The 18,494-nt window shown below is 41.7% G+C and overlaps 1 protein-coding gene, 1 non-coding gene and 1 pseudogene across 2 annotated transcripts; 2 read left to right on the top strand and 1 right to left on the bottom strand.

The window, feature by feature from the left end:
• The first annotated feature begins 653 nt into the window (after positions 1-653).
• On the top strand, positions 654-2,093 carry LOC100340188 (magnesium transporter NIPA2-like; annotated as a pseudogene).
• Positions 2,094-9,586: 7,493 nt separating this feature from the next.
• On the top strand, positions 9,587-9,688 carry LOC127487191 (U6 spliceosomal RNA). The gene has a single exon (XR_007913757.3). It is a non-coding gene; the product is annotated as a U6 spliceosomal RNA (small nuclear RNA).
• A 4,087-nt stretch (positions 9,689-13,775) lies between these two features.
• LOC127487173 (cyclin-A1) lies at positions 13,776-15,302 on the bottom strand. The gene is made up of 2 exons (XM_051831805.3): positions 15,085-15,302; positions 13,776-13,974 (listed from the first exon to the last, which is right to left on the bottom strand). Exons 1-2 carry the CDS (start codon positions 15,279-15,281, stop codon positions 13,902-13,904), a joined length of 270 nt encoding a protein of 89 aa, XP_051687765.3. The 5' UTR covers positions 15,282-15,302; the 3' UTR covers positions 13,776-13,901.
• Between the last annotated feature and the right edge of the window lie 3,192 nt (positions 15,303-18,494).

Below are 18,494 nucleotides of genomic sequence, written 5' to 3'. Positions count from 1 at the left end.
TTCAATCTGATGTCCTGTTAGAGTGCCAGCATTACAACTCACTCACTCACTACTTTTACAATTATACGAGTTTAGGTTTTCTCGGCGGTGGCCGTTGGTCCCTGCAGCTGCAGGCTGTAGGTCATCCCGGGCAGGTACTCCTCAACGCTCCCCACGGAGGAGGCAGCAGGCACGGCTGCAGTCCCGATGCTCTCACTTCCTCCTGGACAGCGATGAAGGCGGTGGCCGCTCGGGTGCAGGTGTGTGAACTGAGGTGTCTGGGGCTAGGTCACCGAGGGGACCTGCGCGGCCAGCCTGGCGACTGGGGCTGGAGCCACTCTGCCAGAGCTTAAAACTTTACATGGGAATAAAGGGTCGCATTTACGAGGACATGACTGCATAAATCCTCTTAACCTCTTCAAGCCCTTTTTTTGTGACAGAACATATTTAGCTTAAGTGTTCTCCAGGCTGCAATTGACCTTCAGTGACAGAGATTGGGAGCAGTGTTAACAGGCGTGAGGACAGCCAAGCAACACAATCCTTTCAGGACGTTCGTCCCGATGTTGTCCTCTTTTCAAACTGTTTGAAGACTGCATCACCCTGCCTCTAGTACCAGCAGTTTCTCTCTTCCGTGATCAATGTAATTAATAGAAATTTCTTAAGTAACAAATAAAATGAGCCAAAGGCGTGGCAAATATGACTTTTATATTGGTCTGGGGTTGGCTATGGGCTCCAGTATTTTCACTGGTGGGAGTTTCATTTTGAAAAAAAAAAAAAAAAAGGACTTCTGCGACTTGCTGAAAAAGGTTCCATGAGAGCACATTAAGGTGGCTGTGCATATCTGAAAGAATGGTTGTGGTGGGCTGGACTGCAGTCAAGGGGAGTTGGGGAGGTGGCCAACTTTGCTGCTTATGCATTTGCACCAGCTCCGATAGGAGCTCTCAGCGTACTCATAAGTGCCATTCTTACTTCATACTTTCTAAATGAAAAACCTCATATTCATGGGAAAATTGAATATTTGCTAAGCATTCTGGCATCTACAGTTAGTCATTCATGCTCCAAAAAAGAGGAGATTGAGACCTTAAATGAAGTGTCTCACAAACTAGGTGATCCAGGTTTTGTGGTCTTCCAAACACTTGTGGTCATTGTGTCCTTGATATTCATCTTTGTGGTAGGACCTCGCCACTGGACAAACATTCTTGCGTACATACCAATCTGTTCCGTCATTGGAGCATTGTCAGTGTCCTGTGTGAAGGGCCTGGGCATTGCTATCAAAGACCTGTTGCAGGAAAGTCCGTGCTGCAGCATCCTCTGGCCTGGATCCTTCTGCTGAGCCTGGTTGTCTGTGTGAGCACACAGATTACCTGAACAGGAACCTGGACATCTTCAACACTTCCATTGTGACTCCAATATATTCTGTATTCTTTACAACCTCTGTCTTAATGTATTCAGCTATTCTTTTCAAGGACTGGCAAGATATGCCTATTGATGATGTCATTGGTACTCCGAGAGGCTTCTTTACAATCATTGTGGAGATCATCCTGTTGCATGCCTTTAAAGTTGTCAGCTTTATGGGGCCAGCGCTGTGGTGCAGCAGGTTAACGCCCTGGCCTGAAGTGCCAGCATTCCATATGGGCACCGGTTCTAGTCCCAGCTGCTCTGCTTTCAATCCAGCTCTCTGCTGTGGCCTGGGAAAGTAGTACAAGATGGCCCCAAGCCCTTAGGTCCCTGTATCCTTGTGGGAGACCTGGAAGAAGCTCTTGGCTCCTGGCTTCAGATCTACACAGCTCTGGCCATTGAGGCCAATTGGGGAGTGAACCATCAGATGGAAGACCTCTCTCTCTCTCTCTCTCTCTCTCTCTCTCTCATTCTCTCCTCTCTCTGTGTAACTCTGACTTTCAAATAAATAAATAAATCTTTAAAAAAAGAGAAAAGATGTCAGCTTTAGTCTAGCAAGTTTGCCTTTTCTTCAGAAAGATGAAAAAGCAGTACATGGCGACCTCTCTAATATGGATGAAGTTCTTAATAGTAATGAAGAAAGCATAACCTGTAAAATTGAACAACACACTGGTGAAAATACCTCTTAAATAAATGGAAACCTGACAGCTTTTTAAGAAGATGTAATTAAAATGCTAATCTATAAAATAAAAAAGACTTTTATTACTGGTCCTCTTTCAAGGTGATGATAAAACAAGATCTGTTCTTGCACACAACACTCTGTAACAGGCCCGTTCCTCCTTTCCTGCTCATAAACAGGGTATTAGCACTTGGCAGGAAGAGAAATGACTCAGGGGGAAGAGAAACAATTCAGGAAGCCAAAAGCAGAGGGATGCTATTGCTGCTGTTGATTGCCTAGATCGTGGTAAAAGATCCCAGTTTCACTTGAAAACCAATTTGTTGAATCCAGCTACCTCAGCCCTGCCAAGTTCATCCCACTCTCGGCATTCCCAGGCACTAAGTCATTTCTTTCCCATTCATGACCATCCGTGGCATTTTTAAACGTGTGTGTATTTGCAGCACATGGTGTGTACCTGGGATGCACCTGTGCTCATGCATGCCATCTGGGTGTATCTGGGAAGAGGGGGAGTGTGCTTCAGACTTCACTATAAAACATGTTGTCCAACATCTTGAGGTTCCAACATTCTTTTCATCTGTTGCTTCTGAACTGAAATTGCTGTTGAATTTGACTTATGCAATAGGACTTCGAGTTTCCCTTTGAAATGGCTTAATTTATTTTTTTAAAAGATACACACTTAATGATTTACTTGACACTTCAAATTTCCAGAAATTTCCATAATACCTTACTAAAGAGATTCCACAAAATTTATTCAACATGTTGCCTTGACTCTAGAAGCTTTGTTGTGAACTACAGCACTATGCAGAATCCATGGTATTACTCTATGACTTCTATCAGTATAGGTTGGTGGAGACCTGAACATTAATTTTTCTAATTTCTTATATATTATTTCTTAATTGGATAAAGCTTTGGAATGGCTGTTCCTCTTGTATATGTGAATGTCTGATTAATTTCTATTGCCACTTGCAATGCAAAGCTATTTCCAGCTGTTTACTCTGGTTGGGAGAATAATCTATTGATGGAGTTGATAATATATATGGGTCTTGTGAGCTGATCTGCTTAGTGGTTTTGTTGCTGTTCTCAACTCCACTTTTCCTTAAGTTGTAACTCTGAGCTAATGTTGACTTTTTTGTTTGTTCTTAGCTTTTTACTGGGTGTTCAAGTCAAGAAGATAATTGAATTACCTAAGAACAGAACTCCTGGGGCTGGTGATGTGGTACAGCAGTTTAAGATGCCTCTTGGGATACCTGCATTCCATATCAGAGTGCTGGTTTGAGTCCTGGCTGCCCTGCTTTCAATCCAGCTTCCTGCTAATGTGCCTGGGATAATGATGGCCCAAATGCTTGCGTCCCTGCAATCCATGTGGGAAACCAGGATGGAGTTCCTGGCTCCTGACTTTGGCCTGGCCCAGCCCTGTCTATAGAAAGCTTTTGGGGAGCGAACAAGCAGATGGAAGATTTTCTCTATCTCTTCTTCTCTCTGTGTGATTCTCTGCATTTCAAATACATAAATAACAAAATAAATTTTTAGAAAATTAAGAACTCTGAGAAACAACCAAGATCTGGGTACATTCAGGAATGATGTGGCTGTCCTGATTTGTTTAATAAATCCAAATTAGACTTTATTTTTTGCAATTTTTAACATTGTGTATACACTGCACTTACTGTTGAGTTACTGAGAATGATATTAAGGCTTTGCTCTCTATGACATGATTGCTGAAGAGGACAGGGGAAGTGACCTGGGAAGAGAAAACCCTGTGCTGCCTCTGAAAAAACAGCATTCTTCAAAAGTACCCTTCTCCCCGAAGATTGACTGGACCCCTTCACCATTAAGCCCAGACTCATACTTAGGTTTCCAGAGAGGAGATACTTGGCTACTAACGTACCCCATCCAGCTGGAGTCCCTGGTACTGATGAACCAGGGGAGGAAATTAACCTCTTGTTACGCAGTGAGGTCATGTAAACAAGAGTAGCCTTTCTAAATAGCAAAATGTTACTGGAACTGGGTTGCTGCCATCTTAATTCGTCCTCCTCCTGACACTCCAAACCTAAAAAATATCCCACTCTGTTCCCCCTCTCCATCTCCCTCACATTACACTTTACCAATAGGTTCTGGCCACGAAGTTCTCATCATTTTTTTTTAAAGTTTCTGTTATCTTAGGACAGCTGTTTAAAACTGAGCTACACATATGCCAAAAGGAGGACTGTGACCCACAGATGACACCCAGAACCAGAGTTCTCCACCACTGTCTACCTCAGTAACAAAAGTTGGAGAACAAGCAGAAACAGAAGAATCAGAGAGATTTAGGAAGTGAAAGGTCCAGCAGATTACAACATCTGCTGACTGGATTCTTCCTGGTATGAAGTCATATGTGGGGCTGCCATGGGCCCCACCAATCAGACATTGCCCTGTCCATGTATCCACATCCTAACTTCTCTTTCCTCACCCCCATAAAACTTTTCCCAGATTTGAGTCACACTTCCTGCCTCTTTTGCTGGCTGGCAAATAAAGGCTTCCTCATCTCAAAAGACCTCAGAGGGATTAAGATGTCCGAGTAGGGAGGGAGCTTGCTGCTCTAGTCTAGGAAAATATAGCTTTTAAAAAGTGGAAAGAGTGTAGTCTCAGGGAAAAGTTAGGGAAAACAGCAGAGGAAACTCTACACAAATTGGAGGGACACAGTGGACCTATGCGGAGGGCAGGGACACCCACAACTCAGGACCCCAGCAACCGAAAGTCTCCACACCAGTGTTTGAGAGTGATGTGGGATCAGGTGGCAACAGCCCAAACCACTGGTGAAAAAGCTGCAGGAAGAGCCTAGAGGGAATCTGGCTTGGGGCCCCATGGGTGATAGTGCACCTGCCAAACTAGAGGAGAAAAAACAAAAGAGGAAGCAGGTTTCTCTCTCTCTGATCACCCTGCAACAGCATCCTGTAACAAGCTGATAGAGAGCAGGTGCCATTTTGGACTTATGTAACAACTGTGCCAGCTTGTGTCTGCACCCAGCAACCAGCCAAGTGGAGACTCCTGAGTCTGGCAGGGAGAACAGACAGGGGCCTGGGTGCTCATGACTGTGGGAAGCTTATGTATCAGGACTGTGAAAACACTGAGGCTGCCTGCGAGGATTCAGGGTGTGGCTGGGACTTTGGGAAGTCACTGTGGGAGGCTCCAGATGATCAAGGCTCCCAGGTTACCTAGTGAGGAACATTTCTAGGGAATATGAGCTTACATTGAGAACTGCACAGAACCTTCATGTGGTCCTTGTGGCAGAGCGGATGAATAATATATTCACTGGGGCTAGTGCCCAGACACTAGTCTCTTTTGAGGAGAGGAGCTCAGCTGAGTCCATACCAATAGACAAAAAGAAACCTCCCCTCTGATTAAAAAAAAAAAAGAAGGAGATTTACCATGCCAAACCTGGGTGTGACACCTCAGACACCCCCTTCACCCTGTAGCACCGAACAGAGCTCCTTGGCTACACCCATCACATGCCTCTAGGTATTCCCTAAAAGCAGACACTATGCTATGCCAAATAGAAAACACACTAATTCAAGAAGCAAGAATAAGGAAGACAACATGATGCCCCCAAAAGAACATAACACTTCAATCCTAGATTGTGAAGATAATGAGCTTGAAGAAATGCCAGAAATGAAATTCAAAAAATTGATCATAGGATTACTTAGAAGTAATCAGAAGTAAATACACTAATAAAATCAATTCATGACAAGAAAATTTCTCCCATAAAATTGAGATCTTAAAGAGAAATCAAAATGAAATCTTGGATATGAAGAATTCAAGAGAACAAATAAAACATGCAGTGGAAAGCCTTAACAACAGAATTAGTGAAGCAGAAGAAAGAATATCAGACTTAGAAGACAAAGACCAGGAAATTATACAGTCAGACCAAAAACAAGAAGAGGAAATTAGAAAACTAAAAAACACTGTTTGTAATCTACAGGATACTATCAAAACACCAAGCATATGGGTTCTAGGAATTCTTAAAGGTCTGGAAAGAGAGAAAGGATTAGAAGGCCTTTTTAGTGAAATAATAACAAAAAAAATTTCCCTAATTTTGAGAAAGAAAGGGATATTCAAGTGCAGAAAGTACATAGAAATACTAATAGACATGACTAGAAAAGATCTTCACCATGACACAGGGTAATCAAACTCTGAAGAACAAAAACCACGTGATTATCTCAATAGATGCAGAGAAAGCATTTGATAAAATACAACACCCTTTAATGATGAAAACTCTAACTGAATTGGGTATAGAAGGAACATTCCTCAACACAATCAAGGCAATTATGACAAAATCACGGCCAGCATCCTACTGAAAGGGGAAAAGTTGGAAGCATTCCCACTGAAATCTGGAACCAGACAGGGATGTCCACCATCACCACTGATATTCAGTATAGTCCTGGAAGCTTTAACCAGAAGCATTCACAAGAAAAAGAAATCAAAGGGATACAAACTGGGAAGGAGGAAGTCAAACCATCCCTACTTGCAGATGACAGGATTATATATATATATATATATGATCCAAAAGATTCCACCAAGAGACTATTGGAACTCATAGAAGTTTATTAAATTAGCATGATATAAAATCAATACAAAATATCAACAGCTTTTGTATACACAGACAATGCTACACAAAAAAATATCAGATACATTGGAATAAATTTACCCAAGGATGTGGAAGATCTCTATGATGAGAATTATAAAACATTAAAGAAAGAAATAGAAGAAGATAAAAAAAATGGAAAAATCTTCTATGTTCATGGATTGGAAGAATCAATATCATCTAAATGTCCATTCTTCAAAAAATCAACTTAGAGAGTCAATGTGATACCAATAAAAATAACAAAGACATTCTTCTCAGATCTAAAAAATTGATGCTGAAATTCGTATGTATGGAATACTACGAAGTAGTAAAAAAAAAGAAATCTGATTATGTAAGTAACAAAATGGATGAATCTGGAAAACATCATATTTAGTGAAATAAGCCATTCCCAAAGGAACAAATACCATATTTTCTCCCTGACCTGTAATAACTAATAGAGCACCTAAAAGGGAATCTGTTAGAAGTGAAATTGAACTTTGAGAAGCAATGACTTGAACAGCCCTTGTCTTGACAGTCAAGGAATAGGTATATTTTTCTCTTCTTTATACTATTTGTTGAACCCTGTACTTAACATAGAGTTAATCATGTATGTATAGAGTCAATTTAAAATAGATCTCAGTAAAAAAAAAAAAAAAGGAGTGGGAGGATGGGAGGAGGAAGTTTGTAACTGTAAAGTTGTTCAGTTTTGCATACATTTATTTTTTTTTTTTGAAAGAGTTGCACAGAGAGAGAAGAAGAGGCAGAGAGAGAGAGAGGGAGAGGGAGAGGGAGAGGGAGAGGGAGAGGGAGAGGGAGGGAGGGAGAGGGAGAGGGAGAGGGAGAGGGAGGGAGGGAGGGAGGGAGAGAAAGAGAAAGACTTTTATTCACTGGTTCTTTCTCCAAATACCTACGATGGCTAGGGCTGAAATGTTCAAAGCCAAGAGCGAGGAACTCAATTCAGGTCTCCCAAGAGGGTGGCAGGGACTCACTACTTGGGCCATCACTTCTGCCTCTCAGGGTATCAATTAGTAGAACCTAGAACCAGGAGGCAAAGCTGGAGCCAGGGATGGACCTCAGTTACTGCAGTGTGGCACACAGACATCCTGACCAGCATCTCAACCCTCACCCTTTTATAACCATTTAAAACTAAGCATACACAGGGTTAAAATCAGAAAAGTCATATAGATGCAAATTATGTCCATTAAGTTGAGGGGGAGGGGTTATACTTTTGTAAAAGTATAAATACTGGGAGTTCGTATTCTGTTCACCTCACGTGTTGGAAACCCAAGTTTGGACCGACAAAGCAAAACTCCTATTAATCTGATAGAGACGATTCAGATCTTTCATCTCCTTATCCTGTTTCTATCAAAATAATACTTTGCAGTAGAATAACCTAAAACAACAAAACAAACAACAGCAACAACAAACCCAAACAACCAAATCACCTGTTCTCCTGCCCTGGAAGGTGTGCAGCGAGTTGTTTAAATGAAAGACTGATTAGTGGTACCCCCTTTAGAGCTAAGTGGTAACAAGCAGTTTCATTCTCAGATTCAGTTCAGGCCCATTCCTTTATCAAGCATTGAGAATTTCACACTCTCCCTGTTCTTCCTCTGCCCGACTGCTCTGGTTGTCATTCCAACATAAAAGATTGTGCATCTGAAGTGTGGCTTCTCTTGGGGCGATTCCTGCCAAAGCTCCAAAGTTTGCTCTTTAAAGCCAAATGGAGACTATAAGCAAATGTACCTTTGAGGCATTATTGACAAGACAGGGAAGGTAACACTGAAGGCCAGGCTCACTGTGGCTCGAGTCACCTTTGTGCTGGAGGCAAGATCACTTTCCTGAGGGGTTGCACCTTCCAAGGGAAATGTTCTCTTTTACTTTATGTTTTTTAAAAAACCACATGTCTGATGTTTATGACTTTGCTGAGAGAGTGAATTTTGAAGAGGAGACATACCAGGAGTGTATAAAATAATTCTCTGTGCTCGTATGTCAGTACAGGCATTTTCTATGAAGAAGCACCTCTTTCTTTTGAAGGTACATGTGAATTCTCTCTTGCTAGATAGTGTGAAAGTTCAGGATTCAACAACTATGCTATTCTCTTTGGCAGATCTTTTTGAAATTCCATACTGTCTTTTATAATTCATCAAAAGATTTCTCACTTGTTCCAAAAGTCAGGCTTTGTTTCAGACCCAGAGCTTATGGAAGACAAGGCTGTGTGTGTATGGGTTGTGGTTGTTGGTGTACAATTTGAGAAGGTGTTTCATAAGCAGTATTGTTTCATTTTATGCTACACTTTGTGCATTTATAGTGCACTTTTTTTGCCCATTGTCTTCGAAGAAACTCTAATAAAGTCTACCATACCCCTTCCCCATCCCATTGCTTTTATCTTCTACTTCATTTCCTGTGTTTGATCTATGTACAGAGCCTGTGCTTATATAGCCTTATTCTATACTATGCACCAGATAACATTTTTCTTAGTGAAGAACATTTGTTTATAACCCAGAATACTGGCCAATAAAAATGCAATTTAAATTGGGAAAATTGAACTCCTATAAACTTGAAGGAAGATATAAATTCTATTTTATTCATTCTCATAATGACATTGTCCAAAGGATGCACTAAAATGGATTATTCTTCTATAAGAAGCAGTTTGACTAGGAATATCTGTTTGGTTTACCAGATTACAGGTATAGCAAGAGCTGCTGCTTCCTGACAGGTTGCTGTTGTCTAGAAAGAGATCTTCTCTGGGCTTCTGGAGAAACAGGACACAGGTTCTCTCTGGAACCCATGAGATATGCCACAATCTTCAGCAATTTTCTTAATCATTCTCATATGCAATGATAGCTATCTTGCAAGGTTTCATAAAGATTACAGGAGGCAATTTGTAAAAATTCTTGGTACTTTGTAGATCACAAATGTTCACTTATTGTTCCGTGCTTGCTTCGGCAGCACATATACTAAAATTGGAATGATACAGAGAAGATTAGCATGGCTCCTGCACAGGGATGACACTTATTGTTCCACCCCAAGACTGTCTTGGCTGAGGGTTTTCTTGATCCATTCCATTTTGGGGGCTTGCCTGTAGAGCAAGAACGCTCAGGGTTTTCGTCAACTCTCCTGTCATCCTTACAATGTGTCTGTAGAGTCAATCCCTTGACTTTCCCCCAGCCACTGTTCTTATTTTTAGACACCCATCACATTAGAACAGCCTCTAAACACTTTGTCTGCACCTCCTTTCCTGAGATCACTGAAGTCACTTTCTTAATGTTACTTTATTTTCTGTGTCTATCTTATGAATATAAAAATGTTTATTTCTATAGGAGCTAACATGCTGGTATTGAAAGGAAAACCTCTTGAAGACAGGAATAGGGAGGGAGCTTACTGCTGTAAACTAGAGGGAGATTAGTTTTAAAAAAGTGGAGAGAGTACAATTTCAAGGAAAAGTGAGAGAGAAGACTGTAAAATTCCTCAAAAAGGAAGAGGGACATTGTCTCTGCAGAGGTGTGGATGTGCAGCACAAGTACAGACACAACATAGGGCCCCAGAAGCCAAGAGCTATTAAGCTATTAAACTATTACCACATTGCAACCATGTGCTAGTTGCTGTTTTTGTGTTTTGCCACGGAAGACTTAGCCTCATTTCAAAGAAGAAACACCTGAGTTTCAGAGGAGGTCATTAATATTCTCAGCTGCATAGTACCCAAAATTGACAAAGTCAAGATCTGAACTCAAATCCTTCTTCCTCCAGAGCACCAGCTTTGTAGAGAGAGGTGAGACCAGATTGCATCAGCTCCAGCCACTGGCAATAGAGCTGCAGAGAGAGGCTGGCATGAGTCTGGCCTGGAGCCCTGTAGGGGAGAATGTACCCACCAATTTAGAGAAAAGAAAGGGGCACGTTTCTCCCTATCCTCCAAACAATGATGGCCAGCAACTGGCTGAGAGAGGGCAGGTACCATTCTGGACATAGGTAACTGCTGCACCAGCTTATGTCCATACACTCAGCAACCAGCCGAGAGGAGACACCTGAGTCTAGTTGGGAAGACTGGTAGGGGACTGGGCACTCATGTAGGACTATGAGACACCTCCAGCCTCCCAACACAGCACAGACTTTGGAGCTCAAACTGCCTAGATGCAGCACCCACAGGCAGATGGCTCTGGGAGTATCAATGCCTCTCTGTGTACTGGACAGACTGGTAGGGCAGAGTGGATCCTCAGTACCCTGTTAAGCTGGGAGCCTTGTGTACTGGGACTGTGGAAACACAGCGGCTGTGTGGGATAGCTCAGGGTGTGGCTGGGTCTCTGGGCAGTTGCTCTGGGTGGCTCCACATGCTCAGGGCTCCCTCTTTGCCTGCGATGGGTTATCATGGCAGGATCCATGCTCACACTGAGGACTGCATGGATCCTCGGTGTGATTCTTGTGTAAGTGTGGATGAGTATTGCATCCACTGTGGGCTAGTGCCCAGGCATTGATCACTCTGGAAGAGAAGAGATAAGGATGTAACCATGCCAGCAGAGCTGATCAAACCCTCCCCTCTGGTAAAAAACAGATCATAACTCAACTTGGGTGTCATCTTGGATACTTGCTGCACCGTGAAGCTCTGACCCGAGCTCCCTGTCCACACCCTACACACGCCTCTGGGTACTCACTGAAAGAACAGACACTTCACTAAGTCACAGAGGCATAGCCAAAAAGGAAAAGCATCAGAGAAAAAAAATCTCCACAAATGCCTAAAAATAAATACAGAAATTTAAGAAAAAATAATAAGGAAGACAACATGACACCCCTAAAGGAACACAACAACACTTCAGTATTACAATGTGAAGATGAAGAGATTGGTGAAATGCCAGAAATGGAATTCAAAAGATTAATTGTGGGAATTAATTACTCAGAATAAAATACGTGAATTAAGAAATTTATATGACATGAATGAACATTTTTCCCATGAAATTGAGATTTTAAAGAGATATAAAAATGAAATATTAGAAATGAAGAATTCAATAGATCAAATACAAAGTCTGGCAGAAAGCCTTAACAACAGACTTGGTGAGGCAGAAGAAAGAATATCTGAGCTAGAAGACAAATCTTTGGAAATTTTAGTCAAACCAGAATAAGAAGGAGAAGGAAAGAAGAAATTAGAATTTTTTTTTTAAAAAGTAAGAGATTTATGGAATACTATCAAACGACCCAACATAGGGGTCTTAGGAGTTCCATAAGGCATGAAAAGAGGGAATGGATTAGAAGTCTTATTTAGTGAAATAATCACAGAAAACTTCCCAATTTTGGAGAAAGAACGGGATGTCCATGTACAGGAAGAACACAGAACTCCTAACAGATGTGACCAGAAAACATCTTCACTATGATATGTTGTAGCCAAACTCTCCACAGGAAAACATAAAGAAAATATTGTAAAATGTGCAGTAGAAAAACACCAGGTTACTTTTAGAAGATTTCCAATTGGACTCACAGCTGATTTCTCAAAAGAAACACTACAGACTAGGAGAGAATGGCAACACATAGTCCAAGTCTTTTTTTTTTTTTTTTTTTGACAGGCAGAGTGGACAGTGAGAGAGAGACAGAGAGAAAAGTCTTCCTTTTGCTGTTGGTTCACCCTCCAATGGCCGCCGCGGCTGGTGCATTGCGCTGATCCGAAGGCAGGAGCCAGGTGCTTCTCCTGGTCTCCCATGCGGGTGCAGGGCCCAAGCACCTGGGTCATCCTCCACTGTACTCCCGGGCCATAGCAGAGAGCTGGCCTGGAAGAGGGGCAACCGGGACAGAATCCGGCGCCCCAACTGGGACTAGAACCTGGTGTGCTGGCGCCGCTAGGGGGAGGATTAGACTATTGAGCCACGGCGCCGGCCAGTCCAAGTCTTAAGAGAGAGAGAAAGAGAAAAAAAAAAAACAACTGTCAACCCAGAATATTGTAACCTGCAAAGCTCTCATTTATGAATGAAGGTGGAATAAAGACGTTCCATAACAAACAAAAATTGAAAGAATTTCTCAACACTCATGCAGCCTTACAAAAGATGCTTAAAGATGTGCTGCACACAGAAACAGAGACAGTTATCTTTATGAAAAAATGTGATGGCAGAAAATCTCCCAGTAAAGGTGCAAGGAAATTGCAAAGACACCAAATAAATGAGTTATCAATGCATCTCAAGGACTTAGAAAAAACAACAAACCAAACCCAAAATTAGTAGGAGAAAAGAAATAATTAAAATTAGAGAAGAAATAAACAAAATTGAAATAAAAAATACAAAAGATCAATGAAACAAAGAGCTGTTTTTTTGAAAACAAACAAACAAACAAACAAAATTGATACACCATTGGCCCAACTAACTAAAAAAATGGAAAAGATTCAAATCAATTAAATCAGAAATGAAAAAGGAAATGTAACAACAGATAACCACAGAAATGAAAAGAATCATCAGGAATTACTACAAACAGTTGTGTATCAACAAATTGGGAAACTTATAAGAAATGGGTAGATTCCTGGACACAAACAACCAACTAAATTTGAGCAATGAAGACATAGGAAATCTAAACAGACCAATAACCAAGAAAGAGATTTAATCAGTAATAAAGACCCTCCCAATAAAGAAAAGCCCAAGACCAGATGGTTTCACTGCTGAATTCTACCAGACATTTAAGGAAAAATTAATTCTTCTTAATCTATTAAAAACAGTTGAAAGGGAAGGAATTCTCCCAAATTCCTTCTATGAAGCCAGCATCACCTTAATTCCTAAACCTGAAAAAGATACAACAGAGAAAGAAAACTATAGACCAATATCTCTAGTGAACATAGATGCACAAATTGTCAACAACATACTAGCCTCTCAACTCCGACAACACATCAGAAAGATGTGAGAGAGATGGGAGATGGGAGAGGAGGGGGGAGGGAGAGGAAGAGGAGAGAGGAGAGGCAGAGAGGGGGAGAGAGAGAGGAAGGAAGGAAGGAAGGAAGGAAGGAGGAAGGAAGGAAGGAAGGAAGGAGGAAGGAAGGAAGGAAAGGAAAGAAAAATAAAAAAGGAAGAAATTGAGGAAAACTGAAAGCTGATTGGGCTTGGCTGCTCTTCAGTCTTCTCGGCATGGGAAATTGCTGGCAGTCCTGCGGGATACCTTGGCCAGGTTCTCAGTTCTGATGCACACTCCCTGACGCCTCATGTACTGCAGGAGAAACTGGTTGGTGGTTGGCACTGTCAGATCAAAAGCCAGGACTTTCAGGAGTAGGTGTTCCATTCTTAACAGTTGTCATTTTGTGTACGTGTCATCGGTAATATAGACGAACTCGTCTACTTCGGGCGGATATATCTCTTCGTATTTCCTGGGAAAGGAAAAGAGCTTTTAGAAATGAAGCTTGGAACTTTGGGTCTTCTTCCTGGGCTACCAGCATAGGCCTTGCAGACTTTCTTCTGAATGCATATTCTACTATAAATGGTACTGGGGAAAATGTTAGGAGCTAGTATCTAGTCCACGAACAAGAGCATTACAAAGACATCCATATCTACTTCTAGCAGCAGTAAGAGAACTCAGTTCCAGCAGAGACGTTTCCGTTTTGGCCTCTGATTCACTGAAAGATTCTGAATGGCAGACACTCGGGTAAAATCTGTGTTCATTCTGCAGACCACAAATCATTTTGTGGAGGAGAAAGCTATGAGAAATACGATATAAACATTTCCATAGGCCTTTTATTTTTACAAAGATCACATTGAACTTCCTCTATTGAATTAGCCAGCGATGCTGTGAAGCCAAGAGAAAGGTAATGAGATACAACAGGGCTTCAAAAAGTTCATGGGAAATACACATTATCTATTAATTCCATTTTCCATTAGCTTTCTAAAGATTCCTCACTCTTTCCCTGTCAGCAACTCTTTCCTTCTGCTTCTGTTTCCAGTTTCTGTAGGAAAATTTCGGAAGTTTTTACTTATCATTAACCACAATGTTAGCAACCAGAAGCCCAGAAAGGGGAATCGACAACAGGTCAGTTCAAGGCAGCTCAGCCACAACCCAGCTCTCCTCTCCCACACAACCGTACGCACCGCCGATGGGAGCAGGAACCAGATGGAGCAGTTCATTCACTGTAACCAAACGAACGGTTATGATGGGTCCTTTACCAGATCATGAAGACAGCTCGTATGTAACCAAATCTGTTCTAGAATACAGTCAAAGTGGTTGACTTAGAATTCAAGCTGACGGCTGCCTCAGTCATGATATTCAACTTGTGGTATGAATCTCAGACAGCTGAATAGAGCAGTGAACATGTACATAGATTCAGTTTCTCAGGAAAGCCTGTAAAGATGACGATCTCTCATCAAAGGCAGCGTGAATAGGTTTAATTATCATGCACTGCTCTTGCTTAATAAACGTGTGGGGAAAAATCCAGTGTTTTGACAGGCGGTACTTTCACATTATTCATGTTAAACAGAACACTCACGAGGCCAGGAGAATAGCTGCTGTTCCCACGAGCTGTAATTTCCCCCTGAGGACAGACATGCAGGACAGAAACCTGTCCAGGAAGTTGACAGCCAGATACAGGGTCTCTGCTCGAAGTTTATACTCCTCGCCAACCTCCACAAGCCAGTCCACCAGAATCGTACGCATGCCTTCTGTGATGTCTGGCTGCTTCCTCATGTAGTGTGCTTTGGGCCTGTGTCTTATCTGTTGGGGGAACAGTATTGATATATAATTAGTTGAAAAACAGAAAGATTGCTCCCCAACACAGTTGCTATTTTAAAATAAAATCTCATGAGCGATGGTTAGGCAGATACTAATACAGAGCCAAGTAAATCTTTATCATGACAAGGAACAAAGTATGGAATTATGGTTCTTTAATGTAATGGATTACCAAGTAACTTAATTGAGGTGGAAGGCAGATATAGGCAGAAATATAGGTTATTCCTAAGAGTGATGTATTTAACATATGAACATTTTGAGTCACATAGAAACGCATGCCTTCTGTGATGTCTGGCTGCTTCCTCATGTAGTGCGCTTTGGCCTGTGTCTTATCTGTTTGTGGGAACAGTATTGATATACAATTAGTTGAAAAACAGAAAGATTGCTCCCCAGCACAGCAACTGAAATCTTATCATAATATGCAAAATCCTTAAAAAAGTAGAGAATAGTGTGACTATCTTGTGATTTCTCAAATTTTTAAAAAAGATTTATTTTATTTATTTGAAAGTCAGAGTTACAGAGAGAGGTAGACAGAGAGAGAGTCTTCCATCTGCTGCTTCACTCCCCAGATGGCTGCAAGGCCGGGAGCTGACCTGATCTGAAGCCAGGAGCCAGGAGCTTCTCCTGGGTCTTCCACATGGGTGCAGGGGCCCAAGGACTTGGGTCTTCTTCTCTTCCTTTTCCAGGCCACAGCAGAGAACTGGGTCAGAAGTGGAGCAGCCAGGACTAGAACCGGCCCCCACATGGGATGCTGGCGCATCAGTCCAGAGCTTTAACCTGCTGTGTCACAGCGTCGGCCCTGATTTCTCAAATATTTTTAAAAAATATATCTTGTGCTGATTATAGCTCATGGTAAATGGTCTTACTGATTAGGCTGTTTTTTAAAGGAAACAGTATAAAATATGTTTTGATGTAGAAACATTCCTCCCATTTCTCCACCTTTAGCTTTGCAATCACTCAGCAACCTATGAAGGATTTTTTCCTTCTGGTTTAAGATGGTTTTACTTTGACTTCCCATTCACACTTATGAACAAAAGAAAGGTGCACAGGACTGGGGCTGGCATTGTGGTATAGCAGCTAAAAATTACAGTGCTGGCATCTCATATGGGCACCCGGCTGCTCCACTTGTGATCCAGCTCCCTGCTAATGTACCTGCGAAAGCAGCAAAAGACGGCCCAAGTTCTTGTGCTGCTGCACCCACATGAAAGACCCAGAGGAAGTTCCTGGCTCCCAGCTTTGGCCTGGCCCAGCTCTGGCTGCTGTAGCCATTTGGGGAGTGAATCAGCAGATGGAAGATCTCTCTCATTATCTCTCCCTCTCTTTCTGTAACTCTGCCTTTCAAATAAATAAAATAATTTTTTTAAAGAAAGGTGCTCAACATTTTCCACAGTACATGTTCCTGACTGATGTTTGTGGGCAGCCACAGGTAGTCACTCCCTTTGTTTACACTTAAACATATGAATGGAGACTTCCTGGGCACAGACAATTGGGCTAGGGAGATTCTGGGAAGAGGCAGGAAGAACCTAAATCTTTCACAAGAGATGATACAGATAATCAGTCACACCTGTAACCTGCATTTATCACCTAAGTGTTTTATTGTACCCTTGTAATCAATAATTAAGAACCTTATTGGGAACTCTTTGTAACCTTAAAAGCCTTTTTGATATGTAAATCTTTTGTGCTCCTTCTTATAAACAACTGGTCATGTTTAAATACTACTGGATTTGTTCAATAAACGAGCCTTGATCAGGACTTGTCTTGGCTCCATTCTTTGCGTCCTTGTCCCCGCATTCCCACTCTCTGTTTCAGGAAAACCCAGTTCATTGTGCCGCAGGCCGGCACAGATGTTGAACTAGAGCCTCCGGGTTGACCTCTGTACGGGTCATAGCAGTCACAAACGGCTGAGGAACCTGCCTTGCTTGGGGAAGGGGCAGACACCAGCCAATCACAGATTACCCGACTGAGTGAAGAAACAGTAAGCCATGACTGCCCTGCTCCTGGGCTCAGTGCAGTGGAAGAAACACAAAAACAGCCAGAAGCATGAACAAAGGAGACAGACTGGTGTCCTGCTCTGTTTTCTGTTGATAACAACACCACCAGAGACTGGGTACATTATAAAGGGAAATGGGTTTGTTTTGGCCTACAGCTCTGGTTTAAGATTCAGGGGCTGTACTGATGCAGGCTTTGCTAGCAGTTTGAGGTGGTGAGAGACAGGCAAAATATGGTGAGACAGGAAGACCATGTATGTATCTCCTCTGATTTCTTCCTCTCTTCTTCAAAAGCCAGTAAGGTTCAATCATAGAGACCCTATTCTGATGAATTTATCTAATCTTAGTCACCTTGCAAAGGCCCCCACCTCAAAACACCATAGTCAGATTATGTGCACATCTTATATCTCAAGATGGTGATTAAATTTCAACTCGAGTTTCAAACGGGACAAATGGTGTTCAAACCATAGCATTGAGAGTTGAAGCCTCGTTTCCTCTTTCATTCACCATGTGAACCTGACTTCTGTTAGTCTGCTCTGTAGAGAAAGGATAAAATTCTCTACTTCACACGTTTACCGGAGGGGTTAATTTAGTGTCGCAAATGAAACACTTAGGAAAGTGCCTAATGCATAGCAAACATCCAGTGAAAGTTACCACTAAAAATTACAAAGCCAAAAAATGCAAATTGAAACCACAATGAGATACCATCTCCCACCTATTGGGCTATTATTCAAACAATGAAAATAGCAAGTGTTAATGAGTAGAGATATTCTGAAGCCCTGTGTGGGCAGTGAAAATGTAAAATGATGCAACCACCATGGAAACCAGTTTGGCAATTGCCTACAAAGTTAAATATACAATTACCATATGATCCAGTAATTTCACTTTTAGGAATAGACACAAAAGGATTGAAAGCAGGGACTTAGATACTTGTACATTAATGTTCACAGCAACGTTATTCACAATAGACAAAATGTGCAAACAACCCAAGTGCAGTGAGTAGATTAAAAAATATGTAGCATTTACAAACAATGGAATATTATTAAGCCATAAAAAGGGATAAAATCCTAACACATGATGCAACAGCCTGAAAATATTTGCTAAATGAAATAAGCAGACATAAAAGGGAAGATATTAAATGGCCCCACTTATACTGGGTACCTATATTATGCAAATTCACAGG

The sequence above is a fragment of the Oryctolagus cuniculus genome, chromosome 9, assembly GCF_051225735.1.
Source record: "Oryctolagus cuniculus isolate XC-2025 breed Fujian yellow rabbit chromosome 9, ASM5122573v1, whole genome shotgun sequence".
In the NCBI taxonomy this organism is placed as follows: domain Eukaryota; kingdom Metazoa; phylum Chordata; class Mammalia; order Lagomorpha; family Leporidae; genus Oryctolagus; species Oryctolagus cuniculus.
The sequence above is the reverse complement of the archived record's forward strand: the minus strand, read 5'-3'. Positions and strand labels throughout refer to the sequence as shown.

What these genes read in the sequence shown, in the direction of transcription:
- LOC127487173 (XM_051831805.3), bottom strand. Translation starts at nt 15,281, where the DNA reads ATGAGGAAGCAGCCAGACATCACAGAAGGCATGCGTACGATTCTGGTG. An exon ending in GCAGCTATTCTCCTGGCCTC is followed by an intron (nt 13,975 to 15,084) that starts GTGAGTGTTCTG and finishes TTCCTTTCCCAG; the next exon opens with GAAATACGAAGAGATATATC.